This window comes from Sceloporus occidentalis, unplaced genomic scaffold, assembly GCF_023333645.1.
Source record: "Sceloporus occidentalis isolate IW3139 unplaced genomic scaffold, rSceOcc1.0.p SCAF_88, whole genome shotgun sequence".
NCBI lineage: Eukaryota > Metazoa > Chordata > Lepidosauria > Squamata > Phrynosomatidae > Sceloporus > Sceloporus occidentalis.
This window is the reverse complement of record NW_028317068.1, coordinates 3654549-3677201: the sequence shown is the minus strand read 5'-3', so window position 1 is coordinate 3677201 and position 22653 is coordinate 3654549. Positions and strand designations below refer to the sequence as shown.

General features: G+C 43.2%; 1 protein-coding gene across 1 annotated transcript in view; it reads right to left on the bottom strand.

Moving 5' to 3' along the window:
- LOC149284806 (A-kinase anchor protein 7-like) overlaps window positions 1–22653 on the bottom strand; it is a 117193-nt gene that overhangs the window by 80617 nt on the left and 13923 nt on the right. The window contains exons 4-8 of the mRNA XM_089496219.1: window positions 22081–22202; window positions 21337–21473; window positions 2907–3061; window positions 2029–2141; window positions 465–612 (exon numbers count right to left, since the gene is read on the bottom strand). Coding sequence (XP_089352345.1) covers window positions 465–612; window positions 2029–2141; window positions 2907–3061; window positions 21337–21473; window positions 22081–22202 — 675 coding nt within the window. The remainder of the gene's footprint in view (window positions 1–464; window positions 613–2028; window positions 2142–2906; window positions 3062–21336; window positions 21474–22080; window positions 22203–22653) is intronic.

Below are 22653 nucleotides of genomic sequence, written 5' to 3'. Positions count from 1 at the left end.
AGGTGCGGACCGCGTAAGATCGGTTGCCCTGGCTGCCGATCTTACGCGGGCCGCACCTCGAGGTCTCGCGGGCCGCATTTGCGGCGTTTCTATTGGGGGGGTTCCTACGGCCCTGGGGGGGATTTCTTAATTATCAGTCCCCCCCGCATGAGTTACTGGGGGGGATCTGTCCCCTACGCCCATGGTTGTGGTCCTACAACAGCAGTGGGCTATTGCTGTTATAAGCTACTAATGCAAAAATCCAAGGTATAGGGAAGTTTGGCAAAAAAGGCTATCCCTAGTATAGTTGTTAAATATTTGCTCATAGGCAACATAAAATTATATAGAACAACCAGAACCCTGTATTTTTTAAATACATATGCTGCAAACACTAGTATGTGAAAATTATGGGTTGATCCACATTGTGCAGAATATTGATATTAAACCTAGGTTTATAAAATAAGCCTCAATATGTTTCAACTCACCTAAATATATAGAGGCCTCAGTGTGGTAATACCCACTTGGTTTCCTTTTCTTTAGCATTGAACAGAGGTCAAGTTGGTACAATATTTCATCCCCAAAGTAATGATCTTGGAAATCCTTGTACAGATTGGGATCAATTTTTTTCACTCCCTAAATAGTGAAAAATATAAAGTTAGTCTGAAATCTACTAATCATATAGTTGGTTTAAACCGGGCTCTGGAGGTTTGCAGTATTACGGCCGGTTAGGGGGAAATGATGCGTCTACGCCCCCCAACCTTGCCCATTTCTTTGTGCTTCTTTAAAAGAGATAGGACAGAACATCTGAAAACCCTTGTCTGCCTCGACATTTCTGCCTGTGCTCAGGCTTACCATGATGAGTGACTTTTGACATTAACCTGTCTTCAGCAAACTCACATTGCTATTCCTCCTACACAGATGTTTTTGTTTATGATTATGTTTTAACCTACATATTAAATTGATGATCATTAGCACCTGTTTGGTATAATAGTTTAATCATACACCTAATTATTTACCTACAAAATCTATTGACAAGGGCATTAGATAACATGCCATGTGGTGCAGAACTATGGTGCTATTAACAAAATACCAACTATCAAATGTGTAAACACACAAAACACATGTCAATAGAACATAAGAATCACTCTGCATGGTGTGTTAAAATGTCTCCACAATCTAATCTATTAATAAACCAAAATGAGCATTAATATACATTGCATTCTGGGCACATTTTGCAGATCAGATAAATATGTTCTAATATAGGTTGTAGAACTAATGCAAAGAAGAGGGCAATATACCACCGAAGAATATAGGCTGGGACCAAACAACTTTTAAATCTGTATAAAACACAACAGAACCGATTTCCAAAAAAAAGGTGTGTGGTCAAGATGGCAGGCAGATGACCACAGTGCTTCTCAAAAGCAAAAATGTTCAAAAGCAAAAAGGTACTCCAAAAAATATTACGGTATTATTATTATTATGAAATGATTAGTGCAAAGCTTTTTTTCCAATATAACCCATAGTTTCCCATCTCATTGAGTACACTAATTCTCAATGGCTTTGAGGTGCAACGCAGCCACATAAGTAAATACCACGTGTGAGGAGAGTCACCTTTTTGTCCTGTTTTATCAATTAAATAAAATATTTTAAAGCAAACCCATTTTACATATGTACTAACATAATCATTAATTCAGCAAAATATGTTTGGGGGGAAAAGTAAAACAAAAAAAGGTAAAAACGATAGCATGCCAGTGAGTTTTAATAACACAAAGAGGAGTTCAAATAAAAAACCTAGCATTAATAACTGAAATGCTATCACTTACAGGTCAACTGACACCTTCAAACATCAATCCCCCACTGATAACATGGTAGAAATAATATTATGGTTACTGAAGAAGGGTGAAAGTAGGTAAACCACTTACTATATAATGTTTTCCTCCTCTCAGATTAAAATAAGCACGTCTGAGGTCAGTATCTTCCCAGAAATGGTTTAAATATATAAATCTGCCTACACAGCATGAGCCAGTTCAGCATTAAATAAGAGCTCACCTGCTTACGTAACTTGGGTGCTCTTGACAGCTTCATGAAGGTCAAGTGTGGTACAAAGCCTTTGCATCCTACTAGGACAATCCCCTTTTCTTTAAATATCTTCTCTGTGATCTCTGGGGAAAAAGAAATCCATTGATGGTAAGAAACCAAACACCAGATGTTTTCAAGGACATTTTTGGCCTGTGTAATTCAGTCAACTAGGAAACTGATGTCTGTTTCTTGTAGTCTTGCAAATAAAAATATTATTGGTGAAATAACAAAACATAATGCTCTGCAGTCAGTGAGCAGAAAAGATGAATACATTATACAGTGTATGTCAGGCACAACTAGGTAACATTTTTGACATCCTATTTAGGTTCTCAGTTCTGCAATCTCGGAATTTCCCAAATTCACATACTTCAACTTATCTCTAACTGGCTTACAGTTTTGAGGTCTTCCTGTTGGTGGGGGTCTGCTAGCTTATTAGTGTACATTTTTATACACAGTACTTGTAATCTATTGTTCAGAGAACCTGCTAAAGAAGGCACATGATATAGAAATATCAACTGGGATATCAAGTCCTATGTCCTGTAACTTTCATCCTTTCATCTACTTTAAGCAAAAAAAAAAAAAAAAGGAACAAAAAAGCCCCAGGAGTAGGAAGGGGCTCCACATGCAGAGAGTTGTGCAGGGTCTGGCCAGAGAAGGTGGCAATAGTTGAGAGAGGCAGGAAAGATATATAGGTATAAGATGTGTTTATCCATGAAACTATGTGAGCACAGACACACATTTTAAATCGGACTTGTGGGGTAACTTTTTCCTGGCAATTTAGCCTGAGCAAAATGAAGTTAATTTTACGGCTGACAAATGAAAGCTATTTCTAGAAAAGTCATTCTCACCAGCAATTTCTTTAAGAAGTGAATCTCCTTCAATCACTTTCCCATACACAATTTCATGTTTAAATTCGCCCACTCCTCGAATTGAGCAAACAGAAGCTTTCCTCTTTAAGATTTCTTCAACTGGTTGTTTGCTCTCCAAAAGTGCATTTATGGCCCTGTTGTGAAAATGGTATAGGTGCGGTTAATGTAAAATAATAACCAATTGAATAATAACATTATTATTTTACACATAATTCATCAGAGGAATACGTTGGTTTTATACACATATAAAAATTAGACTTGGGCACCAAGGGGGCTCTTCGTGTTCGTCTTCGTGCTCGTCTTCGGGGGGAAAAAAACCTTCGTATTCCGCGAATATTCGCCCGTTCCTGTTTTCTCTTCGGGCGAATATTCGCGGACATTCTTCGTGCTCGTTTAATCTTCGTTTCCTTCCCGGTTGCCTAGCAGGGGTTAATACGGGGTTAACAACACATCGGAGCAGCAGCAGCTGCCGTGAAGGAACGTGTGTGCAACTCTATTGGTCGTTTCGGCAGGGGGCTGGTCTGGCATCAAGTGAATTGCAGAACGCACTTCATTCGTTGATGGCAGGCCAGCCCCCTGCCGAAACGACCAATAGAGTTGCACACACGTACTGAGGTGTACTGTACACAAAATGACCTAGAGACAAATGCTCCAAGGAACTTGGCCTCCGTTTATCATACACAGTCACACATCCATAGATGTTTAATAAAAGAATAGGGATTATTTTACATTTTTAAATTGATTTTGGACCACTTGTAATACATGCCTAACATTTGCTACCTATTCACAATGGCATACTTTGCAACAACCCAACTTTTACTGGACAGGACTGGAAAAAAGCAGGACTGTCCACCAAAATCTTAGGTGTGTTGGCAGGTATGCGGATGGAAAAATGTTGGACAAGAACTAAAAAATAGCTTAGGGTTAATGTACGGTTATGTTTAAGATTAGTAGCAGTGCACTGGTTTGGTTAAAGATGTATTATGTCTAAATAATAATTTAATTTTAATTTTAATGGGTTTTAAAAAATTAAGGGGTTTATTTAAATGTATTTTAAAGTTAGATTTATTATTTAGTACTTTATTATATTTATTTAATGTTTATACTAGTGCTACCTACCGAGCTATAACTACCAACGTGTATTTGCATACCTAGATAGCTAAATTAGATGGGACAGGACTGGAAAAAAGCAGGACTGTCCCTGAAAAAGTTGGGTCTGTTGGCAGGTATGTAGATGGAAAAATTTTATAGTATGAAGTGTGAGTTATAGCGTTAATGCTAGTGAGTGTAGAAGTGAAGGCCAGGACAAATAACAAGAGGAAAGGTCCTTGTGATTTGTGCATTGTACGTGTATGTGTTATGTGTGTTGTCACTGTGTGTTATATGTGTTATGTATTATGTCACTGTGTTATTTGTGTTATTGTGTTATGTTTGGTTGGTTGGTTGTGTATCAGAAGGAAAATAATGAAATGGAAATGGAAAAGGAAATGGAAAAGGCGAATGAGTGGGCAATTGGCGACCCACTCACCTGTTTCACCCCAGAGCAAAGCATCCAAACACTGTCAGTCCTAGACGTTTGGCAGCGGACTTCCAGAGCTCAGACACAAGGCCCTAGCGTAAGCTGGCCACTCCGGCGGAGGTAGCAGGCGTTGCCACACCGCAAACAGACGCAGCCAGGGGGGAGAAACTGCCCTTACCATTAGGGACATTTTGGGCATGACTCTAGCCAGGAAGCGAACTGGCACAGAAGAGATGCTGGCACCACCACAACCACCACCAGCAGCAGCATTGAAAAATGGGAAAGGCGAATGAGTGGGCAATTGGCGACCCACTCACCTGTTTCACCCCAGGGCAAAGCACCCAAACACTGTCAGTCTTAGACGTTTGGCAGCAGACTTCCAGAGCTCAGACACTAGGCCCTAGCGTAAGCTGGCCACTCCGGCGGAGGTAGCAGGCGTTGCCACACCGCAAACAGACGCAGCCAGGGGGGAGAAACTGCCCTTACCATTAGGGACATTTTGGGCATGACTCTAGCCAGGAAGCGAACTGGCACAGAAGAGATGCTGGCACCACCACAACCACCACCACAACCACCACCAGCAGCAGCATTGAAAAATGGGAAAGGCGAATGAGTGGGCAATTGGCGACCCACTCACCTGTTTCACCCCAGGGCAAAGCACCCAAACACTGTCAGTCTTAGATGTTTGGCAGCAGACTTCCAGAGCTCAGACACTAGGCCCTAGCGTAAGCTGGCTACACTGGCGGAGGTAGCAGGCGTTGCCACACCGCAGCAAGTGCAACCAGGGGGGAGAAACTGCCCTTACCATTAGGGACATTTGAGGCATGACACCAGCCAGGAAGCGAACTGGCATTGAAGAGACGCTGGCACCACCAGCAGCAGCAGCAGAACTGGGAAAGGCGAATGAGTGGGCAATTGGCGACCCACTCACCTGTTTCACCCCAGGGCAAAGCATCCAAACACTGTCAGTCCTTGGCGTTTGGGAGCGGACTTCCAGAACTCAGACACAAGGCCCTAGCGTAAGCTGGCTACACCGGCGGAGGTAGCAGGCGTTGCCACACCGCAAACAGACGCAGCCAGGGGGCAGAAACTACCCTCTCCATTAGGGACATTTAAGGCATGACACTAGCCAGGAAGCGAACTGGCAGAGAAGAGACGCTGGCACCACCACCACCAGCAGCATCAGCAGCATTGGAAAAGGCGAATGAGTGGGCAATTGGCGACCCGCTCACCTGTTTCACCCCAGGGCAAAGCATCCAAAGACTGTCAGTCCTTGGCGTTTGGGAGCGGACTTCCAGAACTCAGACACAAGGCCCTAGCATAAGCTGGCTACACCGGCGGAGGTAGCAGGCGTTGCCACACCGCAAACAGACGCAGCCAGGGGGGAGAAACTACCCTCTCCATTAGGGACATTTAAGGCATGACACTAGCCAGGAAGCGAACTGGCAGAGAAGAGACGCTGGCACCACCACCACCAGCAGCAGCAGCAGCATTGGGAAAGGCGAATGAGTGGGCAATTGGCGACCCGCTCACCTGTTTCACCCCAGGGCAAAGCATCCAAAGACTGTCAGTCCTTGGCGTTTGGGAGCGGACTTCCAGAACTCAGACACAAGGCCCTAGCGTAAGCTGGCTACACTGGCGGAGGTAGCAGGCGTTGCCACACCGCAGCAAGTGCAACCAGGGGGGAGAAACTGCCCTTACCATTAGGGACATTTGAGGCATGACACTAGCCAGGAAGCGAACTGGCAGAGAAGAGACGCTGGCACCACCACCACCAGCAGCAGTAGCAGCATTGGGAAAGGCGAATGAGTGGGCAATTGGCGACCCGCTCACCTGTTTCACCCCAGGGCAAAGCATCCAAAGACTGTCAGTCCTTGGCGTTTAGGAGCGGACTTCCAGAACTCAGACACTAGGCCCTAGCGTAAATTGGCTACACCGGCGGAGGTAGCAGGCATTGCCACACCGCAGCAAGTGCAACCAGGGGGAGAAACTACCCTCTCCATTAGGGACATTTGAGGCATGATTTCAGCCAGGAAGCGAACTGGCAAAAGATACTGGCACCACCACCAGCAGCAGCGTTGGAAACGGAAAAAGGTGAATGAGTGGGCAATTGACGACCCGCTCACCTGTTTCACCCCAGGGCAAAGCATCCGAAGTCCTTGGCGTTTGGGAGCGGACTTCCAGAACTCAGACACTAGGCCCTAGCGTAAATTGGCTACACCGGCGGAGGTAGCAGGCATTGCCACACCGCAGCAAGTGCAACCAGGGGGAGAAACTACCCTCTCCATTAGGGACATTTGAGGCATGATTTCAGCCAGGAAGCGAACTGGCAAAAGATACTGGCACCACCACCAGCAGCAGCGTTGGAAACGGAAAAAGGTGAATGAGTGGGCAATTGACGACCCGCTCACCTGTTTCACCCCAGGGCAAAGCATCCATAGACTGTCAGTCCTTGGCGTTTGGGAGTGGACTTCCAGAACTCAGACACTAGGCCCTAGCGTAAATTGGCTACACCGGCGGAGGTAGCAGGCATTGCCACACCGCAGCAAGTGCAACCAGGGGGAGAAACTACCCTCTCCATTAGGGACATTTGAGGCATGATTTCAGCCAGGAAGCGAACTGGCAAAAGATACTGGCACCACCACCAGCAGCAGCGTTGGAAACGGAAAAAGGTGAATGAGTGGGCAATTGACGACCCGCTCACCTGTTTCACCCCAGGGCAAAGCATGAAAGTCTGTCAGTCCATGGCGTTTGGGAGTGGACTTCCAGAACTCAGACACTAGGCCCTAGCGTAAATTGGCTACACCGGCGGAGGTAGCAGACGTTGCCACACCACAAACACGTGCAACCAGGGGGAGAAACTACCTTAAACATTACAGAGAAAAAAAATTAACTTTCCAAGCTAAGAGCTGGGTAACCCAACTTGGGCAGATTGAATTTAAGAAAGGCAATCTGCTCCATCAGATGAGGTGCCATGCGTGAGCGCTGTGGACTCAGTATGTTTCCAGTCATAGAAAACACGCGCTCACTTTGAACAGTGGTTGGCGGACATGATAGTAGCTGCTGCGCAACCCATGAGAGTGCAGGCCACACACTCTTCTTTTCATCCCAGTAGCTAAGAGGATCAACATTAGGCGCAGAAGGAACTTCACAGAGGTAAAGTTTGACCATTTCAGCAGCACTACTCTCCTTTCTGCTGCTAGCTCTGTCAGATGGTCCAACTATACTCCCAAGTGCCTCTTCCCAAAACGCAGCTGCTCCACTCAGCTGTGTTGTGCTGCTTGTGGCACTGCTGCTGATGCTGCTGCTAGGAGTAGCAGACCACATCATCTCTTCCTCCTCCTGCACCTCTCCCTCCTCGGACAGCATTCCCATTTTACGTTGCCAGTCACGCACCTTGTTGACCAATTGCTCCCGGTAGCTACTGAGAACATTCAATTTCAAAGCTAGCTTTCCCTTAATTCTTGGATCGCAAAGGCACGCTAGCATCATTTCGGGACTCTCTTCCATTCGGTTGCGAAGGTGTACTTTTAGCAGATCCTTCAGCTTCCTGGCTATGGCTGCTACGTCAGGATGTAGAGTGCCACCTTGAACAGCCTCACGGTTTCCAAGGAACACATCCATCTTGCTGCCTAGATGGGAGAACACTGGGATTACCTGGGCCAGACTGGCAGTGTTTGAGCTTAAATTTTCTGTGGCATCCCTGAATGGATTGCCCTCTGCTGCTCCAAAATCCTCTCCAGCATGTCTAACGTGGAGTTCCACCGTGTACTGACATCCTGGCGTAGGCAGTGTACGGGAAGACCTGACCTCTCTTGCTCTTCCCTCAAAAGTTGGCTAGCCTTAACACTATGGTGAAAGTGCCCAGCGATCTTTCTGCAGCGGGACAGAACTACTGCTGCCACATTAGTTCCTTCTGACATTGCTGCCTTCACTACAAGATGTATGATGTGGGCTGCACAGCGCACACCAACAATATGACCATCTCGCAGCGCTTTCACCATATTGGCACCTCCGTCAGTTACCACAAAACCAACTTCAACATTGGTGCCCGCCTCTGCTCCCACCCAAAGGCTAAACATTTTCCTCATTGCATGCAGAATATTTTGGGAAGTGTGCTTTTCATCCATCACTTCTGCATGGAGAAGGAAAGATCGGTAGCCTGCTGCAGCAGCTTCCTTAGACACACCGGGCTGCCACCAGTGTGCTGTCAAAGAAAGAAAGGCATGCTGGCCGCTAGGTGCACTCCACAAATCTGTAGTGAAATGAACACACTGACCAGCAGCCTTGGAAAGCTCCTCTTTCACTGCTGCAACACAGGACCGATACAATGAGGGGACAATGTTCCTGCTGAAAGTGGAACGTGACGGAACTGTATATTGTGGAGCCACAGCCGCCATCAACTGTTTGAAAGGCTCCCCTTCGATCATAGAGAAGGATGCCCCTCCAACAGCAATGAACTGACCAATCAGTCGCGTTACTTTATTGGCCTGCTGTTTGGGCATTGACCTTTTGGATTGGAATGCCACAAATTGTTCCAGGGTGGGCTGGACATGCAGTGCTCCAACCTGCCTTGGTCTCTGGCTGCCAGCACTAGCTACTGCTGCTGCTGCTGCTGCTATTGGCTCAGAAGAAGAAGCTGTTGGGGTTTTTCCACGGCCACCAGCTATGCTGCCTGCACTAAGTTTTACTTCTGCATCTTTCCCCAATAGCACAGCGTTGTGTTGAGTGCTGAGGTGATGCTTCATGCTAGCACTGGTAAAATGGCCAGACACTTTCCCTCTGCTTATTAGCTTCCCACAATGTTTGCACTTTCCATAGCGCCCTTCTTCAACATTTTCAAAGTGCTCCCAAATTGGGGCGCGCATAGCCTTGGAGTGTGCCTTGGGTGCTGCTCCTACTGCTCGGGGTGGATGAACAGAGGCAGAACTAGTGGTGGTGGGACTGGTGGTAACAGTACTGGCCATAGTGGGACTGCTAAATGCTTTAGATTTGCTAGGTTTTGCTGCTGCTGCTGCTGGTGGTGGTGGTGATGGTGATGATCGTAGCGGAGAAGGTGGAGGCTCAGGGGAAAATTGTGCACTAATCATTTGGACACTGCTCCCTGAGGAATCTGATTCATGACCACTCATCTCCTCTACTTCCTCTGGCTCATAGTCTAGCTCTTCATTAGCCAGATCGAATGGAATTCCTGCTAGGCTGGAGCTAAGACTGATATCGTCGTGAGACTCGTGACTAGTAGTAGTGTGAGCAGGAAGAATAGACTCTGCACTTGGCCTCTCAGTCTCAGGCTCCTCTGCTACCTCGCTAGGTGGAGTCCCACTATGTGTAGCCCTCTCTCTAACTGTCTTTACAAACATTTTGTAAGGACTTGGTGGCTTGCTAGAGGTACTAGGAGGACATGGCGTGGCGGTACCAGTGGGAACAGTAGGCGCAGCACTAGTGGTGGTAGAGGCGGTGAGGGTGGTGGTGGTGGTGGTTTTCCCTACAAAGGAATGAGATCGCTTTTGTTTGGGACCCCTCTGAGTCTTGCTGCTAATTTGGCTCTGCTTGGTACCTTGCATGCTGCTTGTGGATGGGGAAGATGCTGCTTGGGGCAAAAGGCACTTCTTTTTAGTCACTGGGCTGGTACTACTTGTGCTACCCTTTAACTTTGAACGTGCTTCTGGTGCTTTAGGCTTTCCGTAAAAAACCATAGAGCTTGTGGGCCTAGCCGCACTACTACTGCGTGCTTTTGGTGCCTTTCCTTTACTTGATGATCCTTCAAGCAATGCTTCCCCAAATGATAAGCGAGAGCTTGGCCTACTTGGCCGACTAGACTGACGCAAAGGCTGCATCTTAGAACTGGTGGTGGTGCTGGTGGTGGTGGTAGATGGAGCTTGTCCCTCCTTAGTCCCAAAAGGAGGATCCATTTCAAATTTTGTGTTGTGTGTGTAGTGTAGTGTAGTGTTTAAAAAACTATAAAAAAATAAAAAATAAAAAAAAGGAAAAACGAATTAAAGACAAAAAAATTAGAGGAAGTTCTCTTCAGTGCTACTGCTTAAAAAGTAAAACTATGCACTACTGCACTGTGCTGTTGTGTGCAATCTGGCAAAGTGCTAAAGTTATTTAACCCCTTAATGACAATTGCCGGTCCTGGCACGGCACGGAAAAGCATGTGCTTTACGACAATTGACGTGCCAGGACCGGCACGTCTTTAAACGGGTGCAGAAAGCGATCTACTATCGCTTTCTGCACCCAAAAAGCGTTGCTGAATGCCTCGACCTCGAGGCATTCAGCAACGCCGCGATCGGCACGAAGGGGCCATCTCTGGCCCCTCCACGGGGCGTCAACATCCGCCATACTTTGTATGGCGGCGGACGCCCGTTTTAAAAGCGTTTAGGAGGCGATCGACGATCGCCTCCTAAACTTAAATGGTGTCGCTGGAATGCCTCGATCAGGAGGCATCCAGCGACACCAAACACTAACCTTTTGATGGGCTGTGACCGCTCCGGAGAGCGGTCACAGCCGCAGCTGCCGGCAATCTTCGCCATCAAGGAAGATGGCCGCCGTCCTGTAACAGGAACCACAAATTTTAAAAGTTCGCTAGATAGTCCAGACCATCTAGAGAACTTTGGCTCCACTTGCAGGTTGAATACAGGTACTGCATTCACCATGCAAGTCAATGGAGCCCAGCTTTCTAATCACAGTGTGATTAGTAAAAATAAATTAAAAAATAAAATAAAATTAATAATAATTAGTAAAAAATAGTAAAAAAACAGTAAAATGTAAAAATCATTTCCCACTGATGTCACTATCAGGGGAACCTCCAAGTTGAAAAAAAATGTTAAATAAAAAAAAATAAAAAAAATATATATATATATATAAAAAATATATTTTTGTGAGCAAGTCCTAAAATTAGCATATTAGCTTAAAACAATTCTCGCATGGAAAGAGTTAAAATACTGGCATATTAAATGCCCGTGGGGTGTCTACTTTTAAAAAATGTATGATTTGATGGGGTAAATTGAATGGGCCAGGTTCAACAACGTCCCAATTAACACGGGGGGGAGGATGACCACACATCTAATTTCCAATTAGAAAAATGCACACGTACCAAATGTGGCCTTTTAGTTCCCCCCAAAAATGACACACCCATGCATGTGGGGTATCACTGCACTCAGGAGATGTTGCTGAACACATTATGGGGTGTCGTGTGACAGCGGCATATACCAGGAGCTGTAAATTCATACATAAAGTAGGTGTGTGTGGGAAAAATACACACACAAAAATATTACTGCAAACTTTGAAAAAATGCTGGTGGTAAAATATGTGCATGCAAAGAGTTAAAATACCAGCATTTAAAATACCCTGTGGTGTCTAGTTTTGAAAAATATATGGTTTTGTTGGGCACACTGAAATGGCCTGGCTCAAAGATGTACCAAATAGGGCATGGGCAGTGGATCCCAAATGCCAAAGTTCAACATTGAAAAAAGCGCATGCCCCAAATGTGGCCCTTTTGCCCCAAAACAGCCAGGCAAAATCATTCATGTGAGGTATCGCTGTACTCAGGAGATGTTGCTGAACACATATTGGGGTGTTTTGTGATAATGACATATACGAGAACATTTTAATTCATACCTGAATTAAAATGTGTGTGGAAAACCAAATGCAAAAAAATGACTACCACAAAGTTTGACAAAGACTGGTGGTAGATATGGTGCATGGAAAGAGTTAAAATACTAGCATTTGAAATACCCTGGGGTGTCTAGTTTTCAAAAATATATGGGTTTATTGGGCACACTGAAATGGCCCGGCTCAAAGATGTACCAAATAGGGCATGGGCAGTGGATCCCCAAATGCCAAAGTTCAACATTGAAAAATGCGCATGCCCCAAATGTGGCCCTTTTGCCCCCAAACAGCCAGGCAAAATCATTCATGTGGGGTATCGCTGCGCTCAGGAGATGTTGCTGAACACATATTGGGGTGTTTTGTGATAGTGACATAAACTAGAACATTTTAATTCATACCTGAAGTAAAATGTGTATGACAAAACAAATGCAAAAAAATGACTACCATAAAGTTTGACAAAGACTGGTGGTAGATATGGTGCATGGAAAGAGTTAAAATACTAGCATTTGGAATACCCTGGGCTGTCTAGTTTTCAAAAATATATGACTTGATGGGGTAAATTGCATTGGCCGGGTTCAAAGATACCCGAAATGGCACATGAGGGGAAGAATTACCAGATTTGGAAAAAATGGCTTTGAAATAGCAAAACGCTACCTGTACTTATTGCCCCATAATGGGTAGAAAAAAGCAAAAAAACATAAAAACATTGGGTATTTCTAAACTCAGGACAAATAGTAGAATCTATTTAGCAGGTTTTTTCATTACCTTTTATAGATGAGTAAAAGATTTTTCAACTAAAAGTTAGAAACAGTCATTTTTTTCTAAATTTTTCACCATATTTTATAATTTTTTTAATAGTAAATAATATGATACAATCAAAACAATGTCATCTAAAGAAAGCCCTTCTTGTCCTGAAAAAAACAATATCTAATGTGTGTGGGTTCAGTAAACGGGAAAGAAGAAAATTACAGCTAAACACAAGCAGCGCAGAAATGTTAAAAAGGCCATTGTCACAAAGGGTACAAAAAGTAAAATCAGCCTTTGTCTCGAAGGGGTTAAATTATTAACTCAAGATTAACTATTTAATAACTAGCAGTATTTTATTTTTCATTTGAATTGACACGGGCCTAAGAGCTTAGCCTACTACTATGCTAGCCTAAAGCTATATTTCCTTACTATAAGTCTACCTCTAGGCAGACGCTCTCAAACCCACTAAGCTAAAGTGAGGTTAAATCAGATTCAGTATGATTTATTAATTAATATTAAGTTATATAATATTAATAGATTAGAAATAATTTACTTATATATTATGTATTATAGATAGAAGAATATAGATTATGAATTAGAATTTAGAATTAGAATTACTTATATTATAGATTATGAATTAGAATTTATATTGTTATATATTATTTATAATATATTATAGATTAAGATTAAAGAAGATTAGAATTATTTTAGTACTACAGCTAGTAGCTTGAAGCTTTGCTTAGTACAGCTCGTCACAGTCAATTTTTCTTGAAAAGAATTAGAAATAAAATAAAATGTCACAGCAAAACAGTTAGCTTCACTGCTTGCTGAACAAAAACACACAGCACTTATGCGGCTGCACTCACTAGCCCAACAAGTTCACTTCACTGATGGACTGAGGTGAGCAAAACACTAAGGGTACTTTTAATAAAATTGAAATAAAATGTAAAATAAATGAGAAAATCTTTGCAAAACAGTTAACGTCACTGCTTGCTGATCAAAAAAAAACACAGCACTTATGCGGCTGCACTCACTAGCCCAACAAGTTCACTTCACTGATGGACTGAGGTGAGCAAAACAAATGAAATAAAATGAAAGATTATTAATTAAGAAAAATTGACTTGGTCTCTTGCTGTTGCTAAAACAAAGCACAAACTATAGAGCTGCAGCACCAGTACTAATAAGATTAGCTGAACTATACGCTAGTAGTAATTAATTAATATTATTACTTTTATTTATAGCTAATTTAATTAACTATTAAGATAAGAAAGAATTATAGAATTATTGATATTACTGATTTTAGATTAGACACTAGTAGATGTCTTGAATGTCTACAGTACACTCTACACTAGTATACTATTACTAACTATAACTGACAAATATATATATAATTTTATAATGAATTCAATTATTAATTATATTAATTAATATTACTGATTTTAAATTAGACACTAGTAGATGAATGTCTACAGTACACTCTACACTAGTATACTATAGTATATATATATATGACTGACAAATATATATATATATATATATAATATTATAATGAACTATTAAATTATAGACTCTATTAAATTATTATTTATAAATTCTATTTAATTTATTTAAGCAGGACAGGCAGTAGGCACTAGTGCCAGCCCAGGGCAAGGGCACCCCAGTGCCACTGAGACACTGGGTGCACTGTCAACTCAACAGCACTTACACTACAGTTGATGACAAATTAAATAAAAATGAAATTAATCAAATTATTATTATTAATTATATTAAGTAGCACTGAAGTGAGGATGAAGTACACTGTGAGAAATGGCAGGCTAAGGCTTACCAGTCTCACACAGAACAGAACAATCTCTCTGTAACGCTTCGATTCTTCGTGGTTGTGAGTCTTCGTCTTCTCCTACGTTTTGCCGGCACTGTATTCTCTTCGGCGTGTCTTCGGAACGAACAAAAAAACGGCCTCTTCGTGCTCGTTTTCATGTTCGCCCGAAGACGAATGCGCAAGTCTAATAAAAATGTAAGACAGACCTGGTCAGAACTATGTTACTATCACACAGAGCAACTGGAGTTGCTGTTTACCTGTTTTTACAGGATCAGTTTATAGTAGCGTGACATCACTTTGGGAGTTTGGATAACACTTCATCCACCAACAAAATAATGTCACTTCTGAGACTTCAATAACTTTTGCCCAAGAAGCTCTAAGTGATGTCACACTACTATAAGCTGGATCCCCATTGGATTCCCAGTGGACAACATTATCTCATCTAGTTACATTCTTTATTTATTCTTTTTTATGTAAAGTGAAATACCGCTTCCAATTTACAGTTTGTGTAGTTTTACACTATGGCGTTTCGTGTCTGTCCCCTTTTTTGAATGTTTGCTACAATCTAGGAATCTGAATCAGATCACAGCAGACACAATAAAGAACTCTACAGACACTAGTTTTCTAGGTTTGTGAGTTGTGAGTACTTTGAATTTACTTTGAATTGAAAATATTACACTATACGATTTTCTTCTAGGGCTTTGTGTTTCAGAGTATGGCATACCCAGGGGAGTATAGAATGGAGGCTGCATTACAACTGGGGAGGGTGAATTTAAATTTGTTCACATTATTTTTTATACTATCTGGTACAAACCCACTATGCATTTGCACAATAGGCCCCAACAGGCAGTTTGTGACTAAAGCAAAATTAATCAGGAAGTCATGTTTTCTTCTTCTTACTGTTAATAAATATGCTTCTTTCCCCACTGTTGCTATCAGTGCATGACTGGGAATGAAAACTAGCCCTGAAAATAATTAAATACGAGCCCCATATTTCATAGTGCCATTTGTGGGTATACTGCACATGGAACGTTCTAGACTCAATATCTTGGGACCCACTGAGAGAACATCGGTATAGTTAAAATAATAAGTAAAACAATTAATTATGAAATTAACTGATTTTATTTTTTAAAAATAAGTGCTAAAAATTAAATAGGGAGGCTTATGGCCCCTATTAATGTGTGAACTGCATGGATTATCAGAGAGAATAAACGTGTGTATATACAGTATGTGTAAGCGTATAGTATTGGAGTGGCTGTGTGTGCATGGTGTAAAAATAAATCGTTTCCAGCTACAATAGTCATTTATAAAATTAGCAACTTCTACACTTAATGATGTCCCTGGCACATCATGGCATTAAATAACCTTGGAAAGCAATCTACGATCGATTTCTTCGCTTAAGAAGTATTGCTATAATGCCTCAATGTCAAGGCATTCAGCAACACAAAGACCAGCAGTCAACGTCTGCTCCCAGTAGCATCAACGTCTGCCATATACTGTATGGAGGCGGACGCCCGACTTAAAAGAGCTTAGGAGGCGATCAAAGTAGAGTGTGTGTGGACCATAGAAAAAAATAAACTTTGCAAACTTTGACACGGCTGGCAGTAAAATGTGTGCATGGAAAGTGTTAAAATACCAGCATTCGAAATACCCTGGGGTGTTTAGTTTTCAAAAATATATGATTTGATGGGGTAAATTGCATTGGCCGGCTTCAAAGATCTCCCAAATAGCACATGAGGGCAACATGAGCAGATAGTTCTGAAATAGCAAAATGCTACTTGTACTTATTGCAAAATACATTAAAACATTGGGTATTTCTAAACTCAGGACAAACAGTAGAATCTAGTTAGCAGGTTTTTTATTAGCTTTTGTAAATGAGTAAATGTGAGAAAAGTGGTTTTTAATTTTTCCGCTTTATTTATTTATTTATTTTATAGGAAATTAGATGATATGATCAAGATGATATCTGAATATATACACTAAATGAAAGAGAAGAAAATTACAGCTAAATACCACGTGTTAAAACAGCCTTCATCACGAAGGGTAGAAAAATAACTCTTTAAGGAGTTAATGGACAAAATAGCTCCTTAAGGAGTTAATGTACAAAATAGCTTTTCTTTTAAAACCAAGGGAAATTTATGTGTGACTCAAAGCGGTAATGTATGTGTAGGTGTAGAACTGCCCCTGACAATCATCCTAATTAGTTCCCACCCCCCACCACTTTCATTCCCCCTAACATGACTTATCATCATCTCTATACCCACCCTGCATTATTTTCTCATCATCTTAACCCCTTAAGGACAATTGGCGGTCCCAAAACCCATTGAAAACAATGCATTTTGAGCGCGTACATGTACAGGCTTTGTCATTAAGGGGTTAATTCCCTTACCTCATATTCAGACAAAAATATTTCTCCCCTCATCTCCTCACCCTCAGCCTCTGACAGTCTGCAGTGCAACATTGCTCTGCACATCTGACAGTCAGCACTGCGCCGGGTATGACATCCTATGCAGTTGTAAGGCTTGGGGAGAGAGAGGAGTCCAGTATGCAGGAAGGATACGTGTAAAAAAAGGTGAGAAAAACCACTTTTCTCTGTTTTATTTTTATTTTTCATTGAATGCAACATACGAGCGCCCCCTAGTGGACTTTTTGCTGCAGGAAGGATACACCAGACGGGATGCAACTGTGTAAGGCTTGGGGAGAGAGAGGAGTCCAGTATGCAGGAAGGATACACCAGGCGGGATGCAACTGAGACTCATAGCAGCAAAGTCTATATACAGAGAGTAGCGTAATCCAATATACAAGCCAGGTTCAGGAACACAGGAAATCAGGAGAGCCGTTAAGTACACCAGGGTCGGTACACAGGAAATCAGGAGAGCCGTTAAGTAGATCAGGGTCGGTACACAGGAAATCAGGAGAGCCGTTAAGTAGACCAGGGTCGGGACAATAGAAGGCAGCAACGTCAAAGGAATAGCCGGGATCATACACAGGAGTCAATAGAAATACACTAGGAACGCAATACTCGGCACAATAACTGAGCACTGGGCTTTGCTCAGTGCTGGCTTTTAAACTTGCCGCTCTGGGATACTCCGCCCCCGGGCGTGATGTCATTCAAGCGCGCTCCCCGGCGTCTCCACTCGGGGACGCATAAAGTTTGTTGGAGGCGCGCGCGCGCGCCTCTAGAGGCAGACACACCGGCTGCAGAGGAGGAAGGAGAAGCGCCGCGGGATCCAATACCCGCGGCTAACGGGTATTCAGGTGAGTGGCTTCGTTGTGGTCCGGGTCTCGGATCCTGACAGTTCCCCCTCCCAAGGAGAGACCTCCGGCCTCTCTCTGGACCTGGACGTTCCGGATGGCGACGATGAAATAAAGAAAGTAGATCTGGGGCGTGTACGGTGTGAGCAGGTTCCCAGGAATCTTCATCTGGGGCGTATCCCTTCCATCGGATTAAATATTGTAATCTCTTACGGTGATACCTGGAATCCAAAATCTCCTCCACCTCGTATTCAGTGGCGTCATTGACCAGTACAGGAGGAGGTGGAGTAGGGTGTCGTCCTGGAAACGGATTGGGCCTCCATGGTTTGACCAGGGAAACATGAAACACCGGATGAACGGACATAGATTCAGGTAATTTTAACTTCACCGCCGAGGAGGAGACAAGACGTAGAATGGAAAAAGGTCCGATATACCGGGGACCCAACTTCTTCGTAGGACATGTGAGTTTGAGGTTCCTTGTGGAGAGCCAAACTTTGTCACCTGGATGGTACAAGGGAGCAGTACTACGATGGCGATCTGCGAAATGCTTGTAGCGATACTGTGCCTTGGTCAGGGTGTCGCGCAAGAGCAGATAATTTGTGGTAAGTTTACGTACATGTTCAGAGACGGAGGGAACCTGGCTTGATATAGGTCCTCCGGGTAGCATGGAAGGGTGATATCCAAAGCTGGCAAAAAATGGTGACATATTGATGGATCGATGTATATGATTATTGTATGCAAATTCGGCCAGAGGCAAATACTGGGACCAGTCGTCCTGCAGGTAAGCGGTGTAACACCGAAGATATTGTTCGAGTGTCTGGTTAGTTCGTTCGGTCTGGCCATTAGTTTGAGGGTGAAATGCTGAGGACAGGAAGCGTTGGATGTGAAGTTGCTCACAGAAGGCCTTCCAAAAATGTGAAGTAAACTGGGAACCGCGATCTGACACAATGTCGGTAGGTAATCCATGCAGACGAAAAATCTCTTTAATAAACAGGGTAGCTGTCTCCGTGGCTGAAGGAAGGTGTTCGTATGGAATGAAATGAGCCATTTTCGTAAACCGGTCCACTATCACCAGTAATGTAGTCAGGCGATTGGACGGAGGGAGATCGGTGATAAAGTCCATGGTTTGGAGGGTACTGGAAGAGGTCGCAGAAGACCTGCAGGACGTACGGCTAGCTCTTTAGCACTAGCGCATATAGGACAGGAAGAAACAAATGCTTTTACATCCTCTCTTATTGTTGGCCACCAGAAAGTACGTTGAATGAGATCCTGGGTCTGTGTGATTCCTCCATGTCCCGCTACAGGTGTGTCGTGAAAGGCTTGCATGATCTGTAGACGAACCTCCTTTGGAACATAGATGAGGTCTTGATGGTAGTAGAGACCTTGACGATATTGTAATCCTGGGATATTAGCAGGATGATTACTTGCGGAGAAGTGTCGGACCGAGTCCCAAATTGTGCGTGTGACTGCAATAAAGTGTGTGGGGGATAACACTGTGTCTGGATCCGAAGGACGAGTAGCTGGAGCTTCGTACATACGGGAAAGGGAATCAGCTTTAGTGTTTTGAGATCCAGGACGGTAAGTAATATGGAGTTGGAAACGAGTGAAAAACAAGGACCACCTCGCCAATCGAGGTTGAAGGCGTTTAGCGGAGCGTAGGTATTCCAAATTTTTATGATCGGAGAATACCGTGACGGGGTACAGTGCACCCTCCAGGAGATGGCGCCACTCCTCCAGGGCCAGTTTGATGGCTAATAACTCCCGCTCCCCTACGCCATAATTCCGTTCGGCCGGAGAGAGAGTCCTGGAGAAGTAAGCGACTGGGTGCAGTTGTCTGTCTGCTTCTTGTCGTTGGGATAATACGGCACCGGCGGCCGTGTTGGAGGCGTCCACCTCTAAAGTATAAGGGCATTGAGGGTCTGGCATCTGGAGGATAGGCGCTGAAATAAATTTACTTTTAAGACAGTCGAAGGCTTTCTGTGCGGCATCTGTCCATATGAATCTCGTATTCTTGGAGGTGAGGGCGGTGATAGGTTGAACCACTTTGGAGAAGTCTCGGATAAACTTTCGGTAGTAGTTGGCAAAACCGACAAATCTTTGTACTCCCCTCCGATCTGTAGGAGGCGGCCAATGCAAAATAGCTTGAACCTTCTTAGGATCCATTTGGATATTGGTGGGTGAAAGGATGTAGCCCAGGAATTCAATCGTTTGGACCTCGAACATGCATTTCTCGAGCTTAGCGTACAATCCGTTTTGTCTCAGCCTTGTAAGTACTTGAGATACGTGTCTCCGGTGAGTCTCTAGAGATGGGGAAAAAACTAAAATGTCATCTAAATATACTATCACATATTGATCCAGGATGTCGCGAAAAATATCATTGATGAAATGCTGGAAGGTAGCAGGCGCGTTACACAATCCAAATGGCATCACGAGGTATTCGAAGTGTCCATAACGACATCGGAAAGCGGTTTTCCATTCATCCCCCTTGCGGATTCTCACCAAATTGTAGGCCCCCCGTAAGTCTATTTTCGTGAATATTTTGGCTCCTCTCGCGTGCTCAAGTAGTTCTGGGATGAGAGGTAGAGGGTATCTATTTTTCACTGTGATATTGTTTAGCTCTCGGTAGTCAATGCAAGGCCGGAGTCCTCCATCTTTTTTGTGGACGAAAAATATTCCTGCTCCTGCGGGGGAAGTAGAAAGTCGAATAAATCCTTTGGTTAGATTGTCCTCAACGTATTCCTTTAACACCGTGAGTTCGGGTTCAGACAATGGATATATACGACCAAACGGAATGGCTGCTCCTGGGTAAATTTCTATGGGACAATCGTAGGGTCGCGACGGAGGAAGTTTATCCGCCCCCTTTTTCTCAAAAACATCATGGAAGCATTTATATGGTAGTGGTATCTCTTGCGGAGAAGAAGAAAGGTGAGTGAGACATACTGCGGTGTTCCTCAAACAGGTTTTATTACAGTGAGTGGATGAAAAACGAAACACCGGCGTCTCCACTCGGGGACACATTAAGTTTGTTGGAGGCGCGCGCGCACGCCTCTAGAGGCAGACACACCGGCTGCAGAGGAGGAAGGAGAAGCGCCGCGGGATCCAATACCCGCGGCTAACGGGTATTCAGGTGAGTGGCTTCGTTGTGGTCCGGGTCTCGGATCCTGACAGCAGTGCAGCGCCAAGTGGAAGACACACACTGGGTGTTTAAATAGGTAATCTTTGCCTCAAACAGCATTGGTGACCGCAACCATGTGTAAAACTGCATGGTTTAGCTATATTCTCTGTCAGAGGTAAGATGTGGAACAAGGTCTACCAAAAGGCTTCCACTATTCCTGATGCAAGAAGTAGCAGCACATAAAATGGTTTATGTCCTAACAATAAAACTGATTTTTTTTAATTAGCAGAGGAAAATGGCATCATTCCATCTTTAAATAGTAACAAGTAGAAGTGGTACTTACAAATTAACTTCATCTTCATTTGCTAACTGCATTACGAACAAAGTAAGATGGAATGAGCCTTTTGGAATCATTGCCTTAGAGAGTCTTTCATCCTTCACCAACACCGCTTCCTGGAAAGACTGAATACTGCCAAGAACCTGTGTATAAAAGTACTGTTTAACCAATAGTAAATTATAAATTAAATACAACATGATGCAATGGGAAGAGTAGTCATGGGCAAACCATGGTTCAATTCACTTACTGGGTCCTTTACTCAAATTTAACAATAGACATTTCCAGTCACAGTAATTTGTTTGAATTTAAGCACCATAATGAACCTGGTACCTATGCTATAAAACCCCTTTACTCTTCGAATTTTTTTTCTTAGGCTCCATACTAAAGCAAGTTTGATAGACTTCACAAAATGAGAACACAATAAGCCAAAGGAGGCCAGATAGGTGCTAGCAAGTGTTCTAGGATAGAGAGGGTGAAAAATGGAACAGAATGCTACAAATCAGGTACGTAGAAATATATATTTTTTATTTTGCATGAAGAAAATTACTGATCCTCTTAAAAATCTAATACAGCAAATATAATGTTTATGTGTTATCCTGAAAACCTGCTGAGCCAATGGCTCTGAAGGACAGCAACTATTCTAGACTGCAATATAAAAGGCAAGCAGGTATTCCACTACAATAACTAAACTTATATTAGGTACATTTCAACTGCATAGGCACAATGCCTAGTCAGTCAGTCTATATTTACCTTAGGGTTTGTAATAGGAAGCGATAAAAAATAATTAGGCCTCTTTTGTTTTTTACTTCTGTCATCATCTTCATTTTCTGTGAGATGTTTTCTTTTCTCTTTTTTGTCAAGTCTTTTTGGGGCTAAAAGAAATCACATTAGTACATTAAGTGCAGCATAAAAAAAAGCTGTAAACTGTGTATAATTTGATTACAAACTGGTTTTGTTCATTACAGCCCAAAGCATCCTGCAAAAGGAAATCATATTCCTAATAGATGGCAACACAACCATTGTCTCATACATTAAATGCTGAGAAAAGCTTAAATAACAGGTGACAATGTATGAATAAGTTATGGGCCTTAGGTATAGAATTGGGGAGCTGTCCAGTGGTTCAACACAAGATGAACTTGAGCTGGGCAAAACCACTTATCCTGCTAGTCAACTAGTACTTATCCTGCTAGTAAGTGAAGTTAACTTGATTCCAGTTTATACACAGATTTTTGTGACTCAAGTTTACTATTCATGTCGTTGAGGTTTATACCTTAAAGGTAATATATTGAAAGCAGAGTTTACAAGAAAGTTTTGCTTTGGCTT